At 46.2% G+C, this 25,399-nt stretch overlaps 1 protein-coding gene and 2 pseudogenes across 1 annotated transcript; 1 reads left to right on the top strand and 2 right to left on the bottom strand.

The window, feature by feature from the left end:
* The first annotated feature begins 279 nt into the window (after positions 1–279).
* LOC115126113 (galectin-2-like) lies at positions 280–5,377 on the top strand. The gene is made up of 4 exons (XM_065001305.1): positions 280–361; positions 3,243–3,322; positions 4,180–4,345; positions 4,884–5,377. Exons 1-4 carry the CDS (start codon positions 359–361, stop codon positions 5,028–5,030), a joined length of 396 nt encoding a protein of 131 aa, XP_064857377.1. The 5' UTR covers positions 280–358; the 3' UTR covers positions 5,031–5,377.
* Positions 5,378–8,766: 3,389 nt separating this feature from the next.
* On the bottom strand, positions 8,767–13,627 carry LOC115126114 (urotensin-2 receptor-like; annotated as a pseudogene).
* Positions 13,628–17,806: 4,179 nt separating this feature from the next.
* Positions 17,807–25,399, bottom strand: part of LOC115125435 (arf-GAP with dual PH domain-containing protein 1-like) — a 52,520-nt pseudogene continuing 44,927 nt past the window's right edge.

Genomic DNA, 25,399 nt, shown 5'->3' with positions numbered 1-25,399 from the left:
TCCTCGAAAGGATCAAATTAATCACTAAAATGTCCAGTTTTGTTGTGTAAGACTCAGAAACACCCTACTACAGTCTGAAAGGGAGAAGAATGAAACGAGAAAGAATGAAAAATCAAATAGATAGAGCATGCCCCCCTGTTGAGAAATATGTCCCAAATGGCTTCCTTCTATTGCGTGGTTGGAAATGTAGGCTGGTGATATTATTGGCCCTGATTGGTCACCACTTTTACAACTCCTTCTCTTATTGGCTAGTACAAAATTCTAAACCCTGCCCTTTATACAATACCAGACTGTAAAATGAAAACTTTGTCACTTTTCAGGCTTTTTCTGCTCAGATTTCATTGAGAAGTCCGCCAAGATGGTATGTATGACTGTAATTCATTCAGAACTATTCTTTTATCAACTTTCTCTGCTTTCAAACTATCTACACACTACAGCATATCAGATACATTGTTTAAACACCTCCCTTTCAAAGGCAAATCAATACAAGGTAGAGGGACAGGGAGTTAGTTAGCTGGTAAAGTGTGTGTGCAGCTCCTGAAATGTATGTTTTGCTTTGATACTGTGTTATCATGATTATTATTATCACAGTACACATAACCTTGAGACAACAGGAATTTAATATGAGTCTGTGATTAAATGACTTTCATTGCCGATATGATTTATTCTACTACAGGGGCAGTCCATAAAATCCATATGTGGTTCTTTGTGGTCTTTTGCAATAGTGTTCCTTATCTTGATGTACATTGAATTACTGTGAGTGGTGAGTCTGGAGATTAGTTGGATTCAGGGTTGTAAAAAGTAAGAGGATGACACCTGTATATTCTACAGCCTTTAGATCAGGGCTCTCCAACCCTGTTCCTGGAGAGCTACCCTCCTGTAGGTTTCTACTCCAACCCTGTTCCTGGAGAGCTACCCTCCTGTAGGTTTCTACTCCAACCCTGTTCCTGGAGAGCTACCCTCCTGTAGGTTTCTACTCCAACCCTGTTCCTGGAGAGCTACCCTCCTGTAGGTTTTCACTCCAACCCTGTTCCTGGAGAGCTACCCTCCTGTAGGTTTTCACTCCAACCCTGTTCCTGGAGAGCTACCCTCCAGTAGGTTTTCACTCCAACCCTATTCCTGGAGAGCTACCCTCCTGTAGGTTTTCACTCCAACCCTGTTCCTGGAGAGCTACCCTCCTGTAGGTTTTAACTCCAACCCTGTTCCTGGAGAGCTACCCTCCTGTAGGTTTTCACTCCAACCCTGTTCCTGGAGAGCTACCCTCCTGTAGGTTTTCACTCCAACCCTGTTCCTGGAGAGCTACCCTCCTGTAGGTTTTAACTCCAACCCTGTTCCTGGAGAGCTACCCTCCTGTACGTTTTCACTCCAACCCTGTTCCTGGAGAGCTACCCTCCTGTAGGTTTCTACTCCAACGCTGTTCCTGGAGAGCTACCCTCCTGTAGGTTTCTACTCCAACTCAGTTCCTGGAGAGCTACCCTCCTGTAGGTTTTCACTCCAACTCTGTTCCTGGAGAGCTACCCTCCTGTAGGTTTTCACTCCAACTCTGTTCCTGGAGAGCTACCCTCCTGTACGTTTTCACTCCAACCCTGTTCCTGAGAGCTACCCTCCTGTAGGTTTCTACTCCAACGCTGTTCCTGGAGAGCTACCCTCCTGCAGGTTTCTACTCCAACTCAGTTCCTGGAGAGCTACCCTCCTGTAGGTTCACTCCAACTCTGTTCCTGGAGAGCTACCCTCCTGTAGGTTTTCACTCCAATCCCAGTTGTAACTAACCTGATTCAGCTTATAAACCAGCTCATTATTAGAATCAGGTGAGCTAGATTAGGGTTGTAGACCGTAGGATACCCAATAGTTCAGCAGTCTAGAAATATTCTGTGTCACAATATAAATGTGTCTAACTTTGTTGCTTTGAACCACAAGAAATGTACAACGTCAATGGATTCTATCCCCAACGAATTACGGAGTTTTTGAGAATTGACTGGAGACTCCACCTGTTTGATGATTAACGTCATTATTGATCTGAGATATAGAGACAGGTGATGCAGTGTTCCAAGGTGCGGCCCAGGTATAGGGTCTAACTACCATATCTTCTACGTGACTATTACCATGTGATACCAGGGACATTGACCCACTGATACAGAGGGACACAATGACTTCCATTTATTACATCCAACCAATGATTGTTTGAAGGAGGTATTATGTCAATCTCAATAGCATCATTGACGATGCAGTGTCACACACACACACACACACACACACACACACCACAGATTGTAGTACAGACAGCTCGTCTTTGAATCACCAGTTTCATCCTCTATTTTTTAGTCTCAGTGTTGTAAACCATTTATGACTTTACTGTCTCCTTGTGACCACTTCCTGACCATCTCAACGGTCAAACAGCATTCAAACAACGTTTAGGTCCTGTTTTGCTGCTTTTATGACCCTGTGTTCGGTATTTTATGACTGATCCCAGATATGATTGTGCAAACATGGCGTGACAATGACCGTAGGAGTCGTCTAGTACAAACAGATCTGGGACCCGGATATGGTTTTATTACCCATGGGTGTTTCACTCACTACCCCAATAAGGTTGATCATTAACACTGAACAAGATAACCTGACCATAGGTTCTGTTACCGTGGTTCCATGTGCACCATAGACATGCTGATACGAATCTGGAAAACACAGGTGGCTGGTGGCATCTTAATTGGGGAGGACGGGCTCATAGTAATGACTGGAACTGAATGAATGGAGTGGTATGGAACTCATTATGGTTTTCCACCTGTTTGATACTTTTCCATTCACTCCATTCCAGCCGTAATTATGAGATGTCCTCCCCTCAGCAGCCTCCTGAGCTGTAATGTTTATGCAGTAGTACATGCCAGTTATGGATAACAACGTTTTCAAAAACACAAAGGTCATACAACGTTCATACTGATGTCATTGACACTTAAGGATGATCAACTAAAGGTTCATTGCGCCATCGTCATGTCAACTCCATCGTCATGTCAACTCCATCGTCATATCAACTGGGCCTAGATGAACATTATCCCTGTTATGGGAACCAAACTCTGCAGACCAATGAGATTTATTTTCCCCACTTCTCATTTACTCTTAGTCTCTGCTATTTGTACTGTTCATTTCACAAGGTAACTGTTTTCTATGAGCTCAGTGCAGTAAGACGCTTATTACTGTGCATTTATCCCATTTGTTAACCCCTTAGTTGTCTAATTTCTCCTTCCTAGACGTTCCGTGTGGAAAACATGTCCTTCAAGCAGGGTCAGGAGATGACATTCACAGGGAAAACCAAGTCTGGAGCCTCTAAGTAAGATCCTGACACTTCACCTTTCAACCCAAACCTAACACAGTGTTTCCCCTAGCATTAGTCCTAGAGACACTCCTAGTGCCTCACTCACTTCTCACTCCCAAGATTTAGCAGAACCCTGACACTCTTGGTTTCAATTAAATGTTTTGGTGCTTGTAGCCCTGATTGTACTTTTCGGGTATTTCGCAGCCCACCAAGTGTATATGGGAAACACTGCAAACAGTGCACATACAAGTCACTATTGGTTTCAACTATTGGTTTCAATTATTGGTTTCAACTATTGGTTTCAACTATTGGTTTCAACTACTGGTTTCAACTATTGGTTTCAACTACTGGTTTCAACTATTGGTTTCAACTATTGGTTTCATCTATTGGCTTCAACTATTGGTTTCAAATACTGGTTTCAACTATTGGTTTCAACTATTGGTTTCAACTATTGGTTTCAACTATTGGTTTCAACTACTGGTTTCAACTACTGGTTTCAACTACTGGTTTCAACTATTGGTTTCAACTATTGGTTTCAACTACTGGTTTCAACTATTGGTTTCAACTATTGGTTTCAACTACTGGTTTCAACTACTGGTTTCAACTACTGGTTTCGGTGTTTGTAGCCCCGGATGTCACATTGGGGGCCTTTGCAGCCCACAATATACATACCAAAAGGTTGTCATGGTTATTGACATGGTTTCAATTCAATTTGGCTAAGCAAAAACAAACCACGCTCATGGAGAACTTATTGTGTTACTTTTTTTGGACTGAATTATCATACCTCATTTCCTGTTTCATTTTATTTGATCTCCCCCCTCCTCCATCTCTCCCTCTCTTTCTCTCACTCTCTCTAAATATACCCCCCATAGTTTCACCATCAACATCGGCCACGACAGTGACAACTACGCCCTCCACTTCAACCCTCGTTTCAACCACGGACACATCGTGTGTAACTCTCTGTCTGGAGGAAGCTGGGGAGACGAACTCAAGGAAGGTCACTTCCCCTTCCAGGATGGAGAGCAGTTCAAGCTGTGTGTGTGTGTGTGTGTGTGTGTGTGTGTGTGTGTGTGTGTGTGTGTGTGTGTGTGTGTGTGTGATAAGGTAATAATCACCAGTCTAACATTTGGTCATAGGTCAGTCTGGTCACACAGTCTGTTGACTCTAACTGCAAATATAATATGTAACAGTTATAGAGTCCACAGTTAGTCTACACTGGTGATTATAACTGCATCTATTGTATAAGTACATCTGATAGAGGAGATACAGGTTTTATAGTTTAGTCATCTCAATGGCTCATAGATTTGTCTCACTAGGAAGCCAGTGTAAGCCTGCCTAACTGTTGAATTGAATCATTACAAATAAGTCATTAACCAGGAGCCATTCAAATAAAGTCTACAGAAATGAAGCAGTGGATCATTATAAAGATTCTAGCCTCCCATGCCTGATTGCTACAGACTGCAGACTACAAGACACATGGCTGGTAAATGAGATTCTAAACATTTCTCTCTCTCTCTCTCTCTTTCTCTCTCTCTCTCTCTCTCTCTCTCTCTCTCTCTCTCATCCCTCCGTCCAGCTGGTCCTCAACTTCACCAATGAGCAGTTCTACATCAAGCTGCCAGACGGTCACATGATGGACTTCCCCAATCGCCTTGGCGACTGCAAGTACAAACACATCATGGTTGACGGAGATGTCAAGGTCATCAGCTTAAAAATCAAATAGAGGTTGACCTTTAACCTCTGACAGTTGTCTAAATCCTTTGAAACAATACCTGTGAAATTATTTATACCAACTCTGAGCTCTTATTGTGTACGGTGTAGTGAGAGGAAAACCCACTAGGTGGCGCCACTGTCAAACACACTTCTACCAGAAACCTGTGGAGAGACCATTCCAGATGTGTTAATAAAACCTCCGTGAAAGCAAACAATGTTTTCAATATCTTTATGTGGCCTTTGTATAATCTTTGAATACTTTTGATGTGTCCTTAACGAGAGTCCGAATCTTTATTTCCTTATTCACTAGTATTCAAATCTGTACGCAACCAATAAACTTCGATTTGATTTAGTGTATTCTCTTTTTCTCTTTCCCTCTCTCTCTCTCAACCCCCCATACTCGTACAGCGGTCAGTCATGACATCATCAGAGCGAGACACATTACTGTTTATTAGACTGTAGCCTGAGTGTTTAATCCTCTTCTGCACACACACACACTAGTGTAGCCTGGGTGTTAACCATGGTCTCCCACCATAAAATAATTGACTGTGAACTCACTAGGTCAGTGTACTCACTTATACAGTCTATTGCCACTGTCCTGCCTGTCTGCCTGTTAGTCTGTCTACCTCCTGCCTGTCTGTCTGTTTGCCTGCCTCCTGAATGTCTGTCTGCCTGCCTCCTGTCTATCTGTCTGTCTGCCTGCCTCCTGTCTATCTGTCTGTCTGCCTCCTGCCTGTCTGTCTGTCTGTCTGTCTGCCTGCCTCCCTGTCTGTCTGTCTGCCTACTGCCTGTTTGCCTGCCTGCCTCCTGTCTGTCTGTCTCCTGGGTGAACTGGAACATCAGTGGACTGAACTCACACTTGGCCTTCTAGAAATTTTAGTAGCTTTTTAGTAGTAGTAGTGGTTGATACCAATTCAATCCTAACTCTCTTTGCGAAAGATGTTAATCTATGCTGAGTCATGACTAAGGCTGAGCAACAAGCTATCAAGGATGGCTGGCAGCCTAGTGGTTAGGGCGTAGGTCCCGTAACCAAAACGTTACTAGTTCTAATCCCAGAGCCGACAAGGTGAAACATCTGTTCATGTGGCCGTGAGCAAGGCACTTAACCCTAGTTGCTCCAGGGTGATCATTGGCTGTGACCTCCATCTCTGATAGGTGTCTCTCTGAGTGTCTCAGGGGGAGTTGGGGAAAAAAACACATATACATTTCACACATGTGTATAGGACAATTATGTGCAGTAGGACAAATATAATTCAGTTAACAGAGGACCAGCTTTTGATTAGATATTGATTGACAAACTGGACTCAAGTAACTAACTTTCAGTTAAAGTAATTAAGTAACGAACTGTCAGTTGAAGGACAATTAATATCAATCAACTCAAGTTATTCAGACCAAATGGTTCGTATACAGTTGAAGTCAGACGTTTACATACACCTTTGCCAAATACATTTAAACTCCATTTTTCACAATTCCTGACATTTAATCCTAGTAAAAATTCTGTCTTAGGTCAGTTAGGATCACCACTTTATTTAAAGAATGTGAAATGTCAGAATAATAGTAGAGTGATTTATTTCAGCTTTCATCACATTCCCAGTGGGTCAGAAGTTTACATGCACTATATTAGTATTTGGTAGCACTACCTTTAAATTGTTTAAAACTTGGGTCAAACGTTTCAGGTCGCCTTCCACAAGCTTTCCACAATAAGCTGGGTACATTTTGGGCCATTTCTCCAGGCAGAGCTGCTGTGACTGAGTCAGATTTGTAGGCCTCCTTGCTCCCACACGCCTTTTCAGTTCTGCCCACAAATGTTCTATAGGATGGAGGTCAGGGCTTTGTGATGGCCACTCCAATACCTTGACTTTGTTCTCCTTAAGCACTTTTGCCACAACTTTGTAAGTATGCTTGGGGTCATTGTCCATTTGGAAGACCCATTTGCGACCAAGCTTTAACTTCCTGACTGAGGTCTTGAGATGTTGCTTCAATATATCCACATAATTATTCTGCCTCATGATGCCATTTATTTTGTGAAGTGCACCAGTCCCTCCTGCAGCAAAGCACCCCCACAACATGATGCTGCCACCTCCGTGCTTCACGGTTGGGATGGTGTTCTTCAGCTTGCAAGCCTCCCCCTTTTTCATCCAAACAGTTCTATTTTTGTTTCATCAGACCAGAGGACATTTCTCAAAAAAATACGATCTTTGTCCCCATGGCTGTTTTGTGGCTTCTTCCTTGCTGAGCCTTTCAGGTTATGTCCATATAGGACTCGTTTTACTGTGGATATAGAAACTTTTGTACCTGTTTCCTCCAGCATCTTCACAAGTTCCTTTGCTGTTGTTCTGGGATTGATTTGCACTTTTCGCACCAAAGTACGTTAATAATGTCTAGGAGACAGAACGCGTCTCTTTCCTGAGCGGTATGACGGCTGCGTGCTCCCATGGTGTTTATACTTGTTTGTACAGATGAATGTGGTACTTTCAGTTTGGAAATAGCTTTGGAAATTGCTACCAAGGATGAAACAGACTTGTGGAGGTCTACATTTATTTTCTGAGGTCTTGTCTGATTTCTTTTGATTTTCCAATGACGTCAAGCAAAGAGGCACTGAGTTTGAAGGTAGGACTTGAAAAACATCCACAGGTACACCTCCAATTGACTCAAATGATGTCAATTAGCCTATCAGAAGCTTCTAAAGCCATGACAAGCCTTTTCTGGAATTTTCCAAACTGTTTAAAGACACAGTGAACTTAGTGTATGTAAACTTCTGACCTACTGGAATTGTGATACAGTGAATTATACGTGAAATAATCTGTCTGTAAGCAATTTTTTGAAAAATGATTTGTGTTATGCACAAAGTAGATGTCCTAACTGACTTGCCAAAACTATAGTTCAACAAGAAATTAGTGGAGTGGTTGAAAAACGAGTTTTAATGACTCCAACCTAAGTGTATGTAAACTTCCGACTTCAACTGTAATCTGTATCCAAGCAGTCCAGTCTGTGTTGTGGTTCTGTAGGTCCTGTTAGTATTAACATCAATCAACTCAAGTTATTCAGACCAAATGGCTCATATAATCTGTATCCACGCTGTACAGTCTGTGTTGTGGTTCTGTAGGTCCTGTTAGTCTATTTTGGCAGGATGAATAACGCTAGACATTCCTGAGAGACAATTTACAGGACAACACGAAGAGACCTGCCTCAAGGCTTTGGAATGTTGCATGGTGGGACCACATTCCCTGGTGAGAGGCCGCGGTCTGGAGAGTGTGTGTGTGGGGAAGGTAGGGGTAGGTGTGGGGGTAGGAGTGGGGGGTGTAGGGGTAGGGTGTGTGTGTGTGTGTGGGGGGAAGGTAGGGGTAGGTGTGGGGGGTAGGAGTGGGGGTGTAGGGGTAGGTGTGGGTGTGGGGGAGGTAGAGGTAGGTATGTGTGTGTGTGTGTGGGGATTAGGGGTAGGTGTGTGTTGGGGGGGATAGGGAATGTGTGTGTGTGTTGGAGGGGCGGAGGTAGGGGTAGGTGTGTGTGTGTGTGTGTGTGTGTGTGTATGTGTGTGTGTGTGTGTGTGTGTGTGTGTATGTGTGTGTGTGTGTGTGTGTGGGTCAGTGGGGTCCATCATAGACACATAGAGTGAGGAAACTAGCCACCAACAGGACACACAGTGCATTCTTACAATTGCTGATAAATGTGATGGCATCATTGCCACACATTACACCGTATGTGAAAGTTAACTCTATAGCCAGCAGAGGGCGTAGTCATTTTACCTCTAAATCAATCTGTCAAAACTTTATTAGAACAATCATGTAATAAAAGAATACAAGATGAGAAAAACCAACCAAGAACATGAGCTTGACACATTTTTGGCAATATGACAACAACGTTGAAGTAAGAAACAAAATACTTAGTGACTGATTACATGACATGTCAATATGTGACAAGAAATACACAGTGACTGATTACATGACATGTCAATATGTGACAAGAAATACACAGTGACTGATTACATGACATGTCAATATGTGACAAGAAATACACAGTGACTGATTACATGACATGTCAATATGTGACAAGAAATACAGCAGCCGACATGATGAATGCAAACTGGAATCCCCTGGCAAAATATATGTCAAACAGCTATTGCTGCAGATGTAGGATCTTAATCTGATCACTCTGTTGCAGGACAATTTCCCTGTAATGTGTTAAATTAAACAATTAGAGGTTTGAGGTTTAACAAGGCTTTGAGTTATAAAAATGTTTCTTAAATTTGTCATTTCCACTTTGACATTTCAGACTTGATTTTCCCTTACGAAAAAACGATCAATCCCTACAGAAAACGTCCATTAATTATAATCCACATAATAATTCACTTTTCCTGTTGCTGCTGGATTATTTTCCTGCTGTAGCAAACTGGCACAAATTAAGATCCAACACCTGTATAACTATATACCAATAATATTCAGATGATGTAAAAATACAAAAACTACTGAGTTTAGAGTAAGCCATGTTGTTAGGTCAAGTTTATGCTGCACTAACTACTCAAAAAACGTTTGTTTTGGAGGCTGCTCTTGCCCCAACAGCTATAATGAAATGTCCTCATGTTTTCACCAAATCCAAGGTACTCCTCAGAGTGAAAAGATAAAAATGCTGTATCAGAAATGCTTTGGGAATAGTGCTCTTGTCAGAATAACTCCCCCCTTTCATAGTTCCTGCATGGATGACCTATCCTCCCCAGGAAAAAAAGGATTTAAGTCAAGTATAATAGTTCCTACTTGTGTCACGTCAAAATACTTCCCCACTCTTCTCCTATATTTCCTGTAGGGGTTCTTCAGCAGCTGACCCCAGGTCACCTCTACTCTGATTATAGATCCTGTAGGGGTGCTCCGGCTGCTGACCCCAGGTCACCTCTACTCTCATTATATTTCCTGTAGGGGTGCTCTGGCTGCCGGGTCTCCCCTACTTGACCCTGTGCTCTGACCCTTCTGAGCCAGATAGTCCTTATAGTTCCGGGTCAGGAGGGTGTACAACAAAGGGTTAATACAGCTATTCCCATAGGTCAGACACGTTACAAAGAAATTCATGTAACTGTGAGTGGTAGGAGACAGAGCCCTGAGGGACAGTGGGGAAAATAACTGTGCCAACTGCCACCCCCAGAAAGGCAGGAAACACACCCAGTACGCTACAATGATACAAAAAATCATTGTTACTACCTTTTGTTTTAAGCCTCGTCTTCTCGCTGAACGGCTGCTTCCTCCCAAGCTAGCCTGAGCAGTCCAATAGCGACGTGCTAGGCCAGCGTAGAGAGCAACAATGACTAAACCGGGTACGAGGACGCTGGTCAGGAACAGGACGGTGAGGTAGGCCTTGAAGGCCTCTTGGGTCCACGTCGGGTAACAGATCCGCTTGACGGTCCCGGCCGCGTTCGACTTCCCTTCCCTCAGCCGTATCATAATCATCATGGGTAGTGTCAGGACAAACGCCGCGAACCAGATGACGGCCGCCACTACCTTCCGTCCCCGCGTGCTGGATCGCTGGCGTCAACGGCCGCCACGGCCCGGTAGCGCTCAACGACATGGCGACCAGGACGAAGACGCTGGCGTGCATGGTGAGGAGATCGAGACTCAGGAGGACCCGGCAACCGGCCTCGCCGAACAACCAATCGTGAGCAAAGTAGGTGCAGATGACGAATGGGATCGTAGAGAGGTAGAGGAGGTCGGCGAGGCAAGGTTGAGTATATAGACGTACATAGAGCCGGATCGGCGGAGAGCCGCGGAACGCATGACGAAGAGGGTGTAGATGTTGCCCGCCACCCCCATGGCGAGCATGATTAGGAGGGTAGCGCCGAGGAGAGAGGTCACCCACAAACCTCCACCCCCGGGGCTACCCCCTCCAGAGACCCCGCCCGAGCCCCCAGAACCATGCTGGGGGGAGATGGAGGTCACGATGGGTGTCTGGCTCTGGTTCATCGTTGGGGAAAGGTTTGAGTTCATAAATAAGGCCAGTACGTCCCTACAATGAAGTGATCACTTTACTGGGATAAACTGTCAGTATCCAGAAAGATTTTAAAGAGTTGCTTATGGATTCCAAATGGATTTTAAAGAGTTGCTTATGGATTCCAAACAGATTTTAAAGAGTTGCTTATGGATTCCAAATGGATTTTAAAGTGCTCCATGTTGGAGTGAATAGAGAATCATTAAGAATGTGAAGTGACTTTGCGCACTGCATAAGATCCAGTGAAAAACAGACAGAACCAGACAAAAACAACAACTGTTCTGCATTGTTGAGGGAGATAGCATGTTGTTCTGCATTGTTGAGGGAGATAGCACGTTGTTCTGCATTGTTGAGGGAGATAGCACGTTGTTCTGCATTGTTGAGGGAGATAGCACGTTGTTCTGCATGGTTGAGGGAGATAGCACGTTGTTCTGCATTGTTGAGGGAGATAGCACGTTGTTCTGCATTGTTGAGGGAGATAGCGCGTTGTTCTGCATTGTTGAGGGAGATAGCACGTTGTTCTGCATTGTTGAGGGAGATAGCACGTTGTTCTGCATTCTTGAGGGAGATAGCACGTTGTTCTGCATTGTTGAGGGAGATAGCACGTTGTTCTGCATTGTTGAGGGAGATAGCACGTTGTTCTGCATTGTTGAGGGAGATAGCACGTTGTTCTGCATTGTTGAGGGAGATAGCACGTCAGCATGTCACTGCACCTTTTAAACCGGCTGGAAACAGTGTATGTGACAAGTAACATTTGACTTGAAAACACATAAATCGTCTTTGGCCTTCTGACTCTTTATCTAAATTGAATCTAAATCCAATAGGAAAACAGGCCGTGTGTAGTGATGCTTCAACAGTGGCTTCAGTTCCACTACGACTGTTAACCTGCAGCTTTAAGGTGAACCAGGACATGGCTGACAAGTCCACCTCATCGAGTGTCTCTTATCTCCCGATGTTTCCACGTCCCGCTCCAGCTCCTCCAAGCTCCCATGATCCTTTCCTTCCCGCGGGTACCGGACGAAGCCCAGGCGATACAGAAGAACAGACAGACGCTTCAGTTTCTAGTGGACCTGAACCGCACCGGTGACTTGGGAGTAGCTTGGTGTCCGGAGTTGACAGTGTGTTGTCGTTGGTCAGTTTGTGGTGTTTCAGAAGCTCTCAGAATATATCCAGAGGCTAGTTTGTCTTGTGTTCTCAGCTGGCACGGTGGATGGTCATTGTTGGTACCTCTCAAAAGGTCAATGTTGGGGTGTTCCAATAGAGTAACTGGGGCCCCTTCTAGTGTTTAATTCCAGAGCTCTTCATAAGCGTTTTGTTGTGTCCGTCTTCTTTGATGTCCTTCAACTGCAGTCTTCTATTCTCTTTCCTTCTCTCTGTCCTCTGACCCCTTTCCTTCTTCCTCTTTGTCCCCTTTACCTCTCTCTTGCTCTGTTTCTCCTCTCTCTCTCTCTCCCCGTCCCCCTCACTCTCTCTCTCCCCCCGTCTCTCTCTCTCTCTCTCTCTCTCTCATATAGGTGTAACCCAGGATGCCTCTATGGATTTATGAGTCCTGCTCTCTTTAAACACCTGGGTGCAGTTTTAAACACCCCGGGTTCGCTGGCACTAAAACACAAACACACACACACACACACACACACACACACACACACACACACAAACGCAGGTACGCACACATGCATGCACAAGGATGCATACAACCTAGCATACATAAACACACACACACACACACACACACACAAACTGACATATCATTCAACCTCTATATCTCACACATGAACTCTTTAGAAGTCATTTTCAAATCATTTACATATTTAAGACAAGAGGAGACCAATGTATGGATTTATAAAAAATAGTTTGTAGTACCTCAAACATGAACATTTACAACCAATCTTCTTCTATATTGGAAAACACCCTTGATAACAAGAATAAAAGCACGACATGGGATGAATGACAAGTATGTATCAATCAATGATACATTCTTTGCATGTCTCCTCAGTCTAAATATGTTGTCTAATACCTTCAAATATCTTCGGTCATACAGGATATGTAGAAAGAGAGATCTGGCATATTCCTGAAACACCACAAAATGGCACTATCAAAAAACCCCACTAACGGTTTATACACAACCATAAGAGGGTTGAACATTATCCATAGTTATATTCAAATGTATATCTTTACATATCTCCTAACCAAACGCACCCATCAAAAATGTCCATTTCTAAGATATTAATAGGGAACTGTAAAAGTAAACATTTAAATCACATTGATCTGAGAGATTAAAGTAATGACATAGTGTAAGGCACAGTGGTTGACCATGATGACAGGTCCTGCTGCAGTCTAGTGTGTTTGTACATCTGTCTTTCTTAGGCAAGGACAGCCTAACCTAACTCAAACGTCTTGGTGATCTCCATGATGGGTAGAGGAGAGGAGGAGAGAGGAAGAAGAGAAGACGGGTAGAGGAGAGGAGGAGAGAGGAGGAACAGAAGACGGGTAGAGGAGAGGAGGAGAGGAGGAACAGAAGACGGGTAGAGGAGAGGAGGAGAGGAGGAACAGAAGACGGGTAGAGGAGAGGAGGAGAGGAGAGAGGAGGAACAGAAGACGGGTAGAGGAGAGGAGGAGAGGAGGAACAGAAGACGAGGGGAGAGGAGGAACAGAAGACAGGTAGAGGAGGAGGAGAGAGGAGGAACAGAAGACGGGTAGAGGAGAGGAGGAGAGAGGAGGAACAGAAGACGGATAGAGGAGAGGAGGAGAGGAGGAACAGAAGACGGGTAGAGGAGAGGAGGAGAGGAGGAACAGAAGACGGGTAGAGGAGAGGAGGAGAGAGGAGGAACAGAAGACGGGTAGAGGAGAGGAGGAGAGAGGAGGAACAGAAGACGGGTAGAGGAGAGGAGGAGGAGAGGAGGAACAGAAGACGGGTAGAGGAGAGGAGGAGAGAGGAGGAACAGAAGACGGGTAGAGGAGAGGAGGAGAGGAGAGGAGGAACAGAAGACGGGTAGAGGAGAGGAGGAGAGAGGAGGAACAGAAGACGGGTAGAGGAGAGGAGGAGAGGAGGAACAGAAGACGGGTAGAGGAGAGGAGGAGAGAGGAGGAACAGAAGACGGGTAGAGGTGAGGAGGAGGAGAGGAGGAACAGAAGACGGGTAGAGGAGAGGAGGAGGAACAGAAGACGGGTAGAGGAGAGGAGGAGGAACAGAAGACGGGTAGAGGAGAGAGGAGGAACAGAAGACGGGTAGAGGAGAGGAGGAGAGAGGAGGAACAGAAGACGGGTAGAGGAGAGGAGGAGAGAGGAGGAACAGAAGACGGGTAGAGGAGAGAAGGAGAGAGGAGGAACAGAAGACGGGCAGAGGAGAGGAGGAGGAGAGGAGGAACAGAAGACGGGTAGAGGAGAGGAGGAGAGAGGAGGAACAGAAGACGGGTAGAGGAGAGGAGGAGAGGAGGAACAGAAGACGGGTAGAGGAGAGGAGGAGAGAGGAGGAACAGAAGACGGGAGGAACAGAAGAGGAGAGAGGAGGAGGAGAGGAGGAACAGAAGACGGGTAGAGGAGAGGAGGAGAGAGGAGGAACAGAAGACGGGTAGAGGAGAGGAGGAACAGAAGACGGGTAGAGGAGAGAGGAGGAACAGAAGACGGGTAGAGGAGAGGAGGAGAGAGGAGGAACAGAAGACGGGTAGAGGAGAGGAGGAACAGAAGACGGGTAGAGGAGAGGAGGAGGAGAGGAGGAACAGAAGACGGGTAGAGGAGAGGAGGAGGAGAGGAGGAACAGAAGACGGGTAGAGGAGAGGAGGAGGAGAGGAGGAACAGAAGACAGGTAGAGGAGAGGAGGAGAGAGGAGGAACAGAAGACGGGTAGAGGAGAGGAGGGAGGAGGAGGAGGAACAGAAGACGGGTAGAGGAGAGGAGGAGGAGAGGAGGAACAGAAGACAGGTAGAGGAGAGGAGGAGAGAGGAGGAACAGAAGACGGGCAGAGGAGAGGAGGAGGAGAGGAGGAACAGAAGACGGGTAGAGGAGAGGAGGAGAGAGGAGGAACAGAAGACGGGCAGAGGAGAGGAGGAGGAGAGGAGGAACAGAAGACAGGTAGAGGGAGAGGAGGAGAGAGGAGGAACAGAAGACGGGTAGAGGAGAGGAGGAGAGAGGAGGAACAGAAGACGGGTAGAGGAGAGGAGGAGGAACAGAAGACGGGTAGAGGAGAGGAGGAGAGAGGAGGAACAGAAGACGGGTAGAGGAGAGGAGGAGAGAGGAGGAACAGAAGACGGGTAGAGGAGAGGTGGAGAGAGGAGGAACAGAAGACGGGTAGAGGAGAGGAGGAGGAGAGGAGGAACAGAAGACAGGTAGAGGAGAGGAGGAGAGAGGAGGAACAGAAGACAGGTAGAGGAGAGGAGGAACAGAAGACAGGTAGAGGAGAGGAGGAGAGAGGAGGAACAGAAGACGGGCAGAGGAGAGGAGGAGGAGAGGAGGAACAGAAGACTGGCAGAGGAGAGGAGGAGGAGAGGAGGAACAGAAGACAGGTAGAGGAGAGGAGGAGAGAGGAGGAACAGAAGACGGGTAGAGGAGAGGAGGAGAGAGGAGGAACAGAAGACGGGTAGAGGAGAGGAGGAGAGAGGAGGAACAGAAGACGGGTAGAGGAGAGGAGGAGGAACAGAAGACGGGTAGAGGAGAGGAGGAGAGAGGAGGAACAGAAGACGGGTAGAGGAGAGGAGGAGAGAGGAGGAACAGAAGACGGGTAGAGGAGAGGTGGAGAGAGGAGGAACAGAAGACGGGTAGAGGAGAGGAGGAGGAGAGGAGGAACAGAAGACAGGTAGAGGAGAGGAGGAGAGAGGAGGAACAGAAGACAGGTAGAGGAGAGGAGGAACAGAAGTTAGGTAGAGGAGAGGAGGAGAGAGGAGGAACAGAAGACAGGTAGAGGAGAGGAGGAGAGAGGAGGAACAGAAGACGGGTAGAGGAGAGGAGGAACAGAAGACGGGTAGAGGAGGGAGAGGAGAGAGGAGGAACAGAAGACGGGTAGAGAAGAGGAGGAGAGAGGAGGAACAGAAGACAGGTAGAGGAGAGGAGGATGGGAGGAGGAGCAGAAGACAGGTAGAGGAGAGGAGGATGGGAGGAGGAACAGAAGACAGGTAGAGGAGAGGAGGATGGGAGGAGGAACAGAAGACAGGTAGAGGAGAGGAGGGAGAGAGGAGGAACAGAAGACAGGTAGAGGAGAGTAGGAACAGAAGACAGGTAGAGGAGAGGAGGATGGGAGGAGGAACAGAAGACAGGTAGAGGAGAGGAGGAGAGAGGAGGAACAGAAGACAGGTAGAGGAGAGTAGGAACAGAAGACAGGTAGAGGAGAGGAGGATGAGAGGAGGAACAGAAGACAGGTAGAGGAGAGGAGGATGGGAGGAGGAACAGAAGACAGGTAGAGGAGAGGAGGATGGGAGGAGGAACAGAAGACAGGTAGAGGAGAGGAGGAGAGAGGAGGAACAGAAGACGGGTAGAGGAGAGGTGGAGAGAGGAGGAACAGAAGACGGGTAGAGGAGAGGAGGAGGAGAGGAGGAACAGAAGACAGGTAGAGGAGAGGAGGAGAGAGGAGGAACAGAAGACAGGTAGAGGAGAGGAGGAACAGAAGACAGGTAGAGGAGAGGAGGAGAGAGGAGGAACAGAAGACGGGCAGAGGAGAGGAGGAGGAGAGGAGGAACAGAAGACTGGCAGAGGAGAGGAGGAGGAGAGGAGGAACAGAAGACAGGTAGAGGAGAGGAGGAGAGAGGAGGAACAGAAGACGGGTAGAGGAGAGGAGGAGAGAGGAGGAACAGAAGACGGGTAGAGGAGAGGAGGAGGAACAGAAGACGGGTAGAGGAGAGGAGGAGGAACAGAAGACGGGTAGAGGAGAGGAGGAGAGAGGAGGAACAGAAGACGGGTAGAGGAGAGGAGGAGAGAGGAGGAACAGAAGACGGGTAGAGGAGAGGTGGAGAGAGGAGGAACAGAAGACGGGTAGAGGAGAGGAGGAGGAGAGGAGGAACAGAAGACAGGTAGAGGAGAGGAGGAGAGAGGAGGAACAGAAGACAGGTAGAGGAGAGGAGGAACAGAAGACAGGTAGAGGAGAGGAGGAGAGAGGAGGAACAGAAGACGGGTAGAGGAGAGGAGGAGAGAGGAGGAACAGAAGACGGGTAGAGGAGAGGGAGGAACAGAAGACGGGTAGAGGAGAGAGGAGGAACAGAAGACGGGTAGAGAAGAGGAGGAGAGAGGAGGAACAGAAGACAGGTAGAGGAGAGGAGGATGGGAGGAGGAACAGAAGACAGGTAGAGGAGAGTAGGATGGGAGGAGGAACAGAAGACAGGTAGAGGAGAGGAGGATGGGAGGAGGAACAGAAGACAGGTAGAGGAGAGGAGGAGAGAGGAGGAACAGAAGACAGGTAGAGGAGAGTAGGAACAGAAGACAGGTAGAGGAGAGGAGGATGGGAGGAGGAACAGAAGACAGGTAGAGGAGAGGAGGAGAGAGGAGGAACAGAAGACAGGTAGAGGAGAGTAGGAACAGAAGACAGGTAGAGGAGAGGAGGATGAGAGGAGGAACAGAAGACAGGTAGAGGAGAGGAGGATGGGAGGAGGAACAGAAGACAGGTAGAGGAGAGGAGGATGGGAGGAGGAACAGAAGACAGGTAGAGGAGAGGAGGATGGGAGGAGGAACAGAAGACAGGTAGAGAGGAGAGTAGGAACAGAAGACAGGTAGAGGAGAGGAGGATGGGAGGAGGAACAGAAGACAGGTAGAGGAGAGGAGGAGGAGAGAGGAGGAACAGAAGACGGGTAGAGGAGAGTAGGAACAGAAGACAGGTAGAGGAGAGAGGAGGATGGGAGGAGGAACAGAAGACAGGTAGAGGAGAGGAGGATGGGAGGAGGAACAGAAGACAGGTAGAGGAGAGGAGGAACAGAAGACAAGTAGAGGAGAGGAGGATGGGAGGAGGAACAGAAGACAGGTAGAGGAGAGGAGGATGGGAGGAGGAACAGAAGACAGGTAGAGGAGAGGAGGATGGGAGGAGGAACAGAAGACAGGTAGAGGAGAGGAGGATGGGAGGAGGAACAGAAGACAGGTAGAGGAGAGGAGGAGAGGAGGATGGGAGGAGGAAGGGTCCATCAATGCTTGTGTCTGAACATCGCCTCCACTGCAAAACACAAACATGAGGTCAGATGTTAATAAACTTTATAACCAAACAATAACAGCAATATATGTTTATAAACCCTTTATAAATAGTAAAACATGGTCCTCTCTTACTGGAGTCCTCCTGAGGGGACATCGGTATGCTTATAAACACACATAGATGTTAATAAATATAAACCCTTAATAAGAGGTTGTAATCTCTTACTGGAGTCCTCCTGAGGGGACATCGGTATGCTTATAAACGCACATAGATGTTAATAAATATAAACCCTTAATAAGAGGTTGAGAGTCCTCCTGAGGGGACATCGGTATGCTTATAAACACACATAGATGTTAATAAATATAAACCCTTAATAAGAGGTTGTAATCTCTTACACGAGTCCTCCTAGATATGCTTATAAACGCACATAGATGTTAATAAATATAAACCCTTAATAAGAGGTTGTAATCTCTTACTGGAGTCCTCCTGAGGGGACATCGGTATGCTTATAAACACACATAGATGTTAATAAATATAAACCCTTAATAAGAGGTTGTAATCTCTTACTGGAGTCCTCCTGAGGGGACATCGGTATGCTTATAAACACACATAGATGTTAATAAATATAAACCCTTAATAAGAGGTTGTAATCTCTTACTGGAGTACTCCTGAGGGGACATCTGGATGCTGATGACATCATTGAAGTGTTTCAGCCAATCCTGTTGCTCAACTTCCGTCTCGCAGGTAAACAGGAAGCTGCGCTCGGGTGTTACTATGGTGATGCCGTGTTGCCAGGCACCATTGCAGTGGGTTCCGGGTGGAAGGCCGGGGCTAGCTCTGTAACCATGGTCCTGGTGCCCTAGGAATGCCTCACCCTTGGCAAAGGCATCCTGGCAAGGTAGTGGAGGTAGAGGGGGTGAGTTGAGAGTGAGGTAGGTGAGGGAGGGTGAGGTAGATGAGGTGAGGTGAGGTGAGAGTGAGGTAGAAGGGGTGAGGTGAGAGTGAGATAGAGGGGGTGAGGCGAGAGTGAGGTAGAGGCGGGGATGTGAGAGTGAGGTAGATGAGGGAGGGTGAGGTAGAGGGGGTGAGGTGAGAGTGAGGTAGGGGAGGGAGAGTGAGGTAGAGGGGGTGAGGTGAGAGTGAGGTAGGGGAGGGAGAGTGAGGTAGAGGGGGTGAGGTGAGAGTGAGGTAGGGGAGGGAGGGTGAGGTAGACAGGGTGAGGATGAGGTAAAGGGGTGTGGTGAGAGGGGTGAGGTTAGAGAACAGGCACCAACTATGCCATGACTATTTACAGTCGACACACAACTTAACCTGCCACGTTACGTTCTGTACAGTACATCCATACTGTTACATTGTAGCGTTGACTTATTCTCACACTCTACTTCTTAAAACTGCCATTCACTGACCCGCTTCCTTCATGTAAAACCTTTACAGCATTTATCTCTAACACTGCTCATGTATTTCTATTCTGCTGGTCAAAGCCTGTCTCTGGCTGGCTGCATTGGCTGGCTACACAACTTGTGTCTTCAATCTCTTTATTTCCATACGGGCTCCACACCTCACTAAAGCCTGTGTATGGTTCTCTGTAACAGCCCCAGTGTAAAACCTTGATGAAGACAGCTGTCCTAACGTTGCTGTATTCAACGTATTGCATCTGAGCCTGTAGTGTGAGGCTCCCCTCGTCTGTTCTATTTCATGTGGCCAGGTCTGCCCCCCCCCCCCCCCCCAGTACGCTCCCCTGGGCTTTCACTTTCCATCGTTGTGTGTGATGATTCAAACCAGGCACGCTAAATAGAGCACGACATCACCCTCATACACACTCTACAGAATCTCCATAGTGTTACATCTAGCCAATATTAGTTTAGGTGTTGATGTGAGGTGAGTTGAGAGAGGGTGCTAGTGAGTTCTCTGCCTCTTTGGAGTCGTGGTTTGGGGTGTGTGCGTGTGTGTGTGTGTCACTGGTAGTTTCTGTGTGCAACTGTGAACAGTCTTTGGAGTCATGTTTGATGTGTGTGTGTGTGTGTGTGTGTGTGTGTGTGTGTGTGTGTGTGTGTGTGTGTGTGTGTGTGTGTGTGTGTGTGCGTGCGTGTGTGTGTGTGAGTGTGTGTGTGTGTGTGTGTGCGTGTGGTTTGATGGTGAGGTGAGTTGAGAGAGGGTGCTAGTGAGTTCTCTGCCTCTTTGGAGTCGTGGTTTGGGGTGTGTGCGTGTGTGTGTGTGTCACTGGTAGTTTCTGTGTGCAACTGTGAACAGTCTTTGGAGTCATGTTTGATGTTTGATGTCAATGTGATTGTGTGTGTGTGTGTGTGTGTGTGTAACTGGTGTATTGTGTGTGTGTGGGAGTGTGTGTGTGTGTGTGTGTGTGTGTGTGTGTGTGTGTGTGTGTGTGTGTGTGTGTGTGTGTTGTGAGTGGTTCTTCTTTAATAGAAGTATCAGATTACTGTCTAGGAGTCTCCTCTACATAGCAGCTCTTTGTTAAAACTAACAGAGAACATGTTGTACTAACCTGATACAGCAAGAGGAAACTTCATCCGTCATTATGAAGTCCTTTCAAACCTTTTGATATCAATCAGATTCATATAAAATATGAGGTCCTCTCTAGTAACTGGCCTATTAGAGCCTATCTGGGAGAAGTGTGTGTGTGTGTGTGTGTGTGTGTGTGTGTGTGTGTGTGTGTGAAACCAGTCTTACCAGGGGATCTTGTAATGGCGTCTGTGGTCCAGGATGAACCAACCTTCTTAAACCCTTCTGTATGCTGCAGAGAGAGAGAGAGAGGAGAGACAGTCAGTATATGTCTGCTCCTCCCCCACTGAGAGATCGTTGTCCTCTGTTTGGCATCAAGGACACACAGCAGGTGTATAGATGGATAAGCTACCACGTAGCAACTACAGAAGGATAAGACACCACCGGGACTTCTAATGGCAACTACAGAAGGATAAGACACCACCAGGACTTCTAATGGCAACTACAGAAGGATAAGACACCACCAGGACTTCTAATGGCAACTACAGAAGGATAAGACACCACCAGGACTTCTAATGGCAACTACAGAAGGATAAGACACCACCGGGACTTCTAATGGCAACTACAGAAGGATAAGACACCACCAGGACTTCTAATGGCAACTACAGAAGGATAAGACACCACCAGGACTAAATGTATATATTTTTGTCATTTAGCAGATACTCTTATCCAGAGCATCTTACAGGAACAATTACGGTTAAGTGTCTTGCTCAAGGGCACATCAGTAGATTTTTCAGCTAGTCGGCTTGGGGATCTGAACCAACAACATTTTGATTACTAGCCCAACGCTCTAAACGCTAGGCTATCTGCTGCACCAGGACCTCATATAGCAACAACAGAGGGACCAAGGCCCATATCCACAAAGCATCTCAGAGTAGGTATGCTGATCTACAATCAGCCCTCCCTGTTATTCATTATGATTTAGAAGGCACAACTGGTCTTAGAACAGCACTCCTACTTTGAGACACTTTGTGGACACTTCTACTCTGAGATGCTTTGTGGACACTCCTACTCTGAGACACTTTGTGGACACTCCTACTCTGAGACGCTCTGTGGACACTCCTACTCTGAGACACTTTGTGGACACTACTACTCTGAGACACTTTGTGGACACTCCTACTCTGAGACACTTTGTGGACACTCCTATTCTGAGACACTTTGTGGACACTCCTATTCTGAGACACTTTGTGGATACAGGCCCCAGATCAGTCCCAACTATCATCTCACAAAGCAGATAGAAAACTAGGACAAAGGGTCCTGTTGAGAAAGGCACACGGTAGCAATTTTCTTTGCAACAGATAACATCATCTGCGTTCTTATTGGTTCAGGTGGTCTTTTCTGATACTTTTCTACCTACTGAATACGACCCAGGAGTTTTTCTTCTGGTCCTAGGGACAAGACACATCACAGAGCAGCCACTTTCATCTCCTTTGAGCCAGTCATGCTTCAAATAATGATGACATGTCAGTCCCCACTGACTGACAAATTGTCCTCTTTAAATGTTGTCATATCCTTATGTCAAGAGTGTGTAAAAGTGTTCCTGATTAATTTAGGGAGTGTCTCTTTCTCTTTACAAATATGTGGGGAAATGGGTTCTATTGTAGAATGAGTCAAACGCAGCAGGTTAGAAAACTCTTTCATGTGGTAACCTGACAGTGACAGATTAAACACAGTGTGTGTGTGTCTGTGTGTGCGCGTGTGTGTGTCTGTGTATCTCTCCCTAAGTGATTAAGTTTATCAGTGTACCAGCCCTTTATTCCCTCTAGTCCCTGGGAGGCCTCTGCACACAGTGATTAAACATAGTGTGTGTGTGTGTGTGTGTATGTGTCGGTGTGTCTGTGTGTGTGTGTATGTGTCGGTGTGTCTGTGTGTGTGTATGTGTCTGTGCGTGTGTGTATGTGTCGGTGTGTCTGTGTGTGTGTGTGTATGTGTCGGTGTGTCTATGTATGTGTGTGTCTGTGCGTGTGTGTCTGTGCGTGTGTGTATGCGTCGGTGTGTCTGTGCGTGTGTGTCTGTGTCGGTGTGTCTGTGCGTGTGTGTGTGTGTCTGTGCGTGTGTGTGTGTGTGTCTGTGTGTGTCTGTGCGTGTGTGTGTGTGTCTGTGCGTGTGTGTCTGTGTGTGTGTATGTGCGTGAGTGTCTGTGCGTGTGTGTGTGTGTCTGTGTGTGTTTGTGTTCATGTTCTGCTCCCTGGCAGGACTCGCCACACAGTGATTCAGCTGTCAATCAAACAGAGTCGATGGAGACATTTTGAAATGGAGAAATAGAGCAACCGACAGGTTAGTTTAACTCTGAATATCTCTATGTTATTTAGTCTTAGTTTGACTCTGAATATCTCCATGTTATTTAGCCTTATTTGAGCCATGTTATTTAGTTTGACTCTGAATATCTCCATGTTATTTAGTCTTAGTTTGACTCTGAATATCTCCATGTTATTTAGTCTTAGTTTGACTCTGAATATCTCCATGTTATTTAGTCTTAGTTTGACTCTGAATATCTCCATGTTATTTAGTCTTAGTTTAACTCTGAATATCTCCATGTTATTTAGTTTAGACTCTGAATATCTCCATGTTATTTAGTCTTAGTTTAACTCTGAATATCTCCATGTTATTTAGTCTTAGTTTGACTCTGAATATCTCCATGTTATTTAGTCTTAGTTTGACTCTGAATATCTCCATGTTATTTAGTCTTAGTTTGACTCTGAATATCTCCATGTTATTTAGTCTTAGTTTGACTCTGAATATCTCCATGTTATTTAGTCTTAGTTTGACTCTGAATATCTCCATGTTATTTAGTCTTAGTTTGACTCTGAATATCTCCATGTTATTTAGTCTTAGTTTAACTCTGAATATCTCCATGTTATTTAGTCTTAGTTTGACTCTGAATATCTCCATGTTATTTAGTCTTAGTTTGACTCTGAATATCTCCATGTTATTTAGTCTTAGTTTAACTCTGAGTATCTCCATGTTTAGTCTTATTATCTCCCATGTTACTTAGTCTTAGTTTACCACCAGGAACTCTCTGCAGTTATCTCAACATGTTATTGAAGTCTTAGTTTAAGCCCTGAATTGTGCAACTGAGATATGTTGTTATGCTTTTATTGTGATCTCTGCTAATGTTCAACCAAACCCTGGGCCGGTAGATACCATGCAATCTCTACCGACTCCCTGTGATTTTAAAAACAGAGCAGGTTTTGGCCTCTTGCATGTTATTTAGTCTATTTTAGTTTGACAAATGAAGAATGGTTTTATCAGAAACTGGTTAAAGAAATGTTATTTATTGTCGGTTTTTAGTTTGATGTTAAATCTGAGTTTAACACCTCTGGAATTCTCTCGATTACCAAAACCAAACATTTTGAATTGCTTGTTAAAGTGAACGTATATAAGAACTCCCACATCACTGTAGTCAGCTGCTACAGACCGCCCTCGGCTTCTACAGACCGCCCTCGGCTGCTACAGACGGCCCTCGGCTGCTACAGACGGCCTCGGCTGCTACAGACCGCTCTCAGCTGCTACAGACCGCCCTCGGCTGCTACAGACCGCCCTCGGCCGCTACAGACGGCCCTCGGCTGCTACAGACCGTCCTCGGTTGCTACAGACCGCCCTCAGCTGCTACAGACCGCTCTCAGCTGCTACAGACCGCCCTCAGCTGCTACAGACGGCCCTCGGCTGCTACAGACGGCCCTCGGCTGCTACAGACGGCCCTCGGCTGCTACAGACCGCTCTCAGCTGCTACAGACCGCCCTCAGCTGCTACAGACGGCCCTCGGCTGCTACAGACGGCCCTCAGCTGCTACAGACCGCTCTCGGCTGCTACAGACCGCCCTCGGCTGCTGCAGACAGCCCTCGGCTGCTACAGACGGCCCTCGGCTGCTACAGACCGCCCTCGGCTGCTACAAAACGTCCTCGGCTGCTACAGACCGCCTCGGCTGCTACAGACCGCCCTTGGCTGCTACAGACCGCCTTCGGCTGCTACAGACCGCCCTCGGCATCGGGAGACGCTCTTAACTCTCTTTCTGATGTCCTGCACAAGTTAAATGACTCTGAATTCATTATTTTAGGAGATTTGAACTGGTACATACTTACATCTGTATCGGGACTCTTTTAAAGAACTGTGTGGCTCTGAATCTCGCTCAATTAATTAATGTGCCTACAAGACCGAATCCCAGAGCACCTAACAAATCAACGCTATTGGACATTATTCTAATGAATACCCCTCAAATACACATCGACTGGGATATTCTGTAATGATGTCAGTGATCACTGTGCAATTGCTTGTGTTAGAAATACAAACATGACCAAAGCCAAACCCCGTTAGATTTAAAAAAAACAAAAACATTTTAAACAGTTTGATGAGTAAGTGTTCTTACATGATCTGTACCAGAGTCAGTCTGATTCCCCATGTTGACACTGCCTGGGACTATTTTTGTATGAAATGTGTGATAAGCCCCTGTGGAGAAATGTAGAATCAGTGGAAGGGACAGTCCCAGGTTTTCAGGTAACTTGGCAGAATGAATTAGAAAAAGAAATATCTCTTGGGCTCAAGCTAGACATACAAATACTGACTGGGCCTCATTCAGAGAGCTAAGAAACAAATGCACAGGATTGATCAGGAAGTCCAAATCAGATGACCCTCAGTTCAGCTAATCAGCTGCTAAAACAACCCTACCAAGTTCTGAAGCTAATCAGATCAGATGACTATTTAAATGCAGTCACAGAGAACCTAAACAACCCTACCAAGTTCTGGAAGCTAATCAGATCAGATGACTATTTAAATGCAGTCACAGAGAAC

Source organism: Oncorhynchus nerka, linkage group LG15 (genome assembly GCF_034236695.1).
Source record: "Oncorhynchus nerka isolate Pitt River linkage group LG15, Oner_Uvic_2.0, whole genome shotgun sequence".
Taxonomy (NCBI): Eukaryota; Metazoa; Chordata; class Actinopteri; order Salmoniformes; family Salmonidae; genus Oncorhynchus; species Oncorhynchus nerka.
The sequence above is the reverse complement of the archived record's forward strand: the minus strand, read 5'-3'. Positions and strand labels throughout refer to the sequence as shown.

Bases quoted from the DNA above. Each gene is read 5' to 3' on its own strand.
- LOC115126113 (XM_065001305.1), top strand. The intron at 3,323-4,179 runs GTAAGATCCTGA...TACCCCCCATAG, and splicing joins ACCAAGTCTGGAGCCTCTAA to TTTCACCATCAACATCGGCC. The intron at 4,346-4,883 runs GTGTGTGTGTGT...CCCTCCGTCCAG, and splicing joins GAGAGCAGTTCAAGCTGTGT to CTGGTCCTCAACTTCACCAA.